Source organism: Daphnia magna, linkage group LG9 (genome assembly GCF_020631705.1).
Source record: "Daphnia magna isolate NIES linkage group LG9, ASM2063170v1.1, whole genome shotgun sequence".
NCBI classification, from domain to species: domain Eukaryota; kingdom Metazoa; phylum Arthropoda; class Branchiopoda; order Diplostraca; family Daphniidae; genus Daphnia; species Daphnia magna.
The window spans coordinates 9,937,627-9,940,670 of NC_059190.1; the positions used below are offsets into that span (position 1 = coordinate 9,937,627).

The 3,044-nt window shown below is 38.9% G+C and overlaps 1 protein-coding gene across 1 annotated transcript; it reads left to right on the forward strand.

The window, feature by feature from the left end:
• The first annotated feature begins 247 nt into the window (after window positions 1-247).
• LOC123475740 lies at window positions 248-1,713 on the forward strand. The gene is made up of 4 exons (XM_045178750.1): window positions 248-808; window positions 880-980; window positions 1,049-1,166; window positions 1,230-1,713. The coding sequence occupies exons 1-4, from the start codon at window positions 464-466 to the stop codon at window positions 1,374-1,376; spliced, it is 711 nt and encodes a 236-aa protein (XP_045034685.1). The 5' UTR covers window positions 248-463; the 3' UTR covers window positions 1,377-1,713.
• The last annotated feature ends 1,331 nt before the right edge of the window (window positions 1,714-3,044 follow it).

Here is a 3,044-nt window from a genome sequence, read left to right on the forward strand (position 1 = left end):
CTCAGAATGAAGCAATTATGGAGATCTTGTGGCTATAAATATGACATGTATTGGACCTCTAATCTTGAAAAACATTAGGCTATAGCGGGATTCGAACTCGGATCTCCCACACCACAGTCGATTATTATTCCACTGTGCCAATCTACAGATATCATTATAGAGCGAGGGCGAAGCGCGTACTCCCTTCTGATTCACGAACACGTGGCCGCCATGTTTGTATCTTGAGTGTGTTCTGCGGTTTTATGTCCTAGCATTCCTTACGTGATTGGAACTCCGTCTTCTAAGAATATTCGCAAAAAATATTTGCGTAACAGTTTGATTATCTAAAACTACATCATTACAAAGGTAAGTAAGCAAGCTACATTTCTATATAAAATTTATCGTTAAAAAACATGCACGTATTAATGTAAATTTAATTTACATTAATGTGTTTACATTTTTAACTGTGGTAGGCTTTTGCAACATGATAGATGTTTCAACATTCGATCTGTCTGAGTACGGTTTAAGTCTTCCACAACCAGAACAATTAAAATATTGTGAGAAACTATCTAGTATAACTCTCAAGCAATGCCCATTCAAAATACCCCGACAATATTGGACGAACACAAAAGATGACTTAAAGTCTCTAGTGAAGAAAACAGACCGAAATGAACTATTCTATTATTTAATCTATCGGGAGTGTAAACTGGATGGGAAGCCAATTGAAAGTGTGAAAAGCTTAGATTCTCACGTTAAATTTGTAGATGGTTACCTGAGAGACTATTGTGCCACAAAAATTTCCAATGGGATCGTGGTTGTAAAAGGTTTGGTACGTTTAAATATTTAGATTTCGTAAATTACTTTCTTCTTTACCTCATTCTAATGTTATGCTTACAATAGGTAACACACTCTATGGCGTACACAAAGCCACCTTTAAATTGTTGGGTTGCATTGGAACGGCAAGGAGGGATTTTGTGTGGACATTGCGATTGCAAAGCTGGGTAAGGTTATGCTTTAAAATTAATTCTTATAGCAAAATTAAAAATATTTTTATCATTATTATTTCCAGATTGGGTGGATCATGTTCACATGTTGGTGTTGTATTATGGGGAATAGTAAATCTGTCAGAAGAGACATGTACCAGTACTTTGCAGGGGTGGCATAACAAGAACCCTACCAATCATCCTGTAGGTTATTGCACATTTTCCTATTTATTTCTATTTCAAGTGAAATTATCTTTATTTCAAAAGGAACTTCCTACCACTATTTCAAGTTTAAAAACCGCTAAGAGAGGTGCAATCGTTGACAAAATTTATGATGCAGTCACAGACGAGACACTTAACGCATTGTTGGAAAACCTTAAAAAAGGACCCACCATGTTGGATTGCATAGGTTGATGGAACCGTTTAGTGCCGACTGTCTTCCTCTTGAAGTGAAAACGCCACTCCCTGAAAGATTGACTTCACTTTTCGACCAGAGCTGGGCACGTCTTCCGATTTGAGAAATACAAACAAAATGCGAAGATCTACTTGTCCGGTATTCCATCACCGTTGAGCAACGAAATGTAATTGAACTGCTGACTAGGAGGCAAGCTAGCTGCAAGCAGTGAAACAAGGCAAGAGAGGGTAGAGTTACTGCCAGTAAAGTTTACGACGTGTCAAAAACCAACCTGAGTAATCCTTCGAAATCCCTATTACAACAAGTGGCGTACCCAACGGATTGTGCGTTCCGCTCAAAAGCACACACGCGCTTTGCCCTTGCTCTATTATGGTTTTCGAACAATACAATTGAATTGTTGTAAAACACTTGAGGTTTTTTCGATAACAAATCACCAACAGGATTTTTAAGAAGTCAAGATGATGTCGAACTTAGGTTAAACCTGAAGTGTATAAATTGCAATTAAACAATTTATGCTAAATATTTTTAAATTTTAAACTTCAGCATGAAATATTAAGTTTAAAGTAGTTTTTTATTATCTGAAATTAAAAGCCTATCATAAGTATACATGCTTTGAATATTATTAAATGCGGAATAATATTTATTTCCTGTAAGTTAATTTCCAATGGCTTGGTTCCCGTAAGCTAAACGGCAAGTCTGTGCAAACAAACTCACGACTTACACATATTTTTTTCATTTTTTGTAATAAATTTAAAAATAAACCCTCCGGCAAATAGATAACTACTCCTTTTTTTTCATATTAACTGCCGGACTTCAAATAAAAATACGTTCAAGGGAATAATTTGAACACGGTTAAGTTCCTCCCATTTGGAAACAAAGAAATTTTGACAATTAATAATGAAACTTAGCGATCGGCCCCAATTAGCTCTAATCGAGTTAACCACCCCGCACCGATAAAGTGCATTCGGGGCTGAATTGAGGTGCCACTTTTTCAACCGGGGCGGTGCGGGGAAAAATTTGAGGTAAACCCGTTGCCCCGACGCAATTTAAAAAAAATACCGTTCTTCGGTTTCAGAGTAAAAATCGGGGCAAGCGGGTAGAACGAGCTATTATCGGGGTTGTTATCGGATCGATCGGGTGAAACAGTCAATCGATAATGTTTTTGGCATTGATGGAACGATTGATTGCAATCGGGGTACTTCACTGATTAAGTACCTCGATTAAACCCCAATTGAATTCGGGAGGAAGAATTTTCCACCATGAGCCACGCGTCAATGGCCTGAAATGAGAAACCCGATTGACAAAAAAGCGCCCCGATTGGCCCTCAGTTAAGCCGAAATCGGTGACAGCAACTGTGGCAGCGTCTCCAATGTTAAAAGTAGCAGATGGCGCTCCTCTTTAAATCGAAGCACGCCTATTTGGTGGCGTATACGTCCGAACGGCAACGGTGGTAGTGGAGGGCCCAAACGGGTGGCATAAAACGATTGCCTATATCGATCAAGGATCGAATGCAACCCTTGTTAGGAGTGAATTAGCACAGACTTTAGGACTAAAAGAGGTCGGGAAAATCCATCTGAAGCTGCAAGCAGTGGGATACATCCATCCAGAAAAGGAAAGAAGCGTAAGAAGGCTACGACTTCGCGGAACAATCCCACAGGCGGAAGATA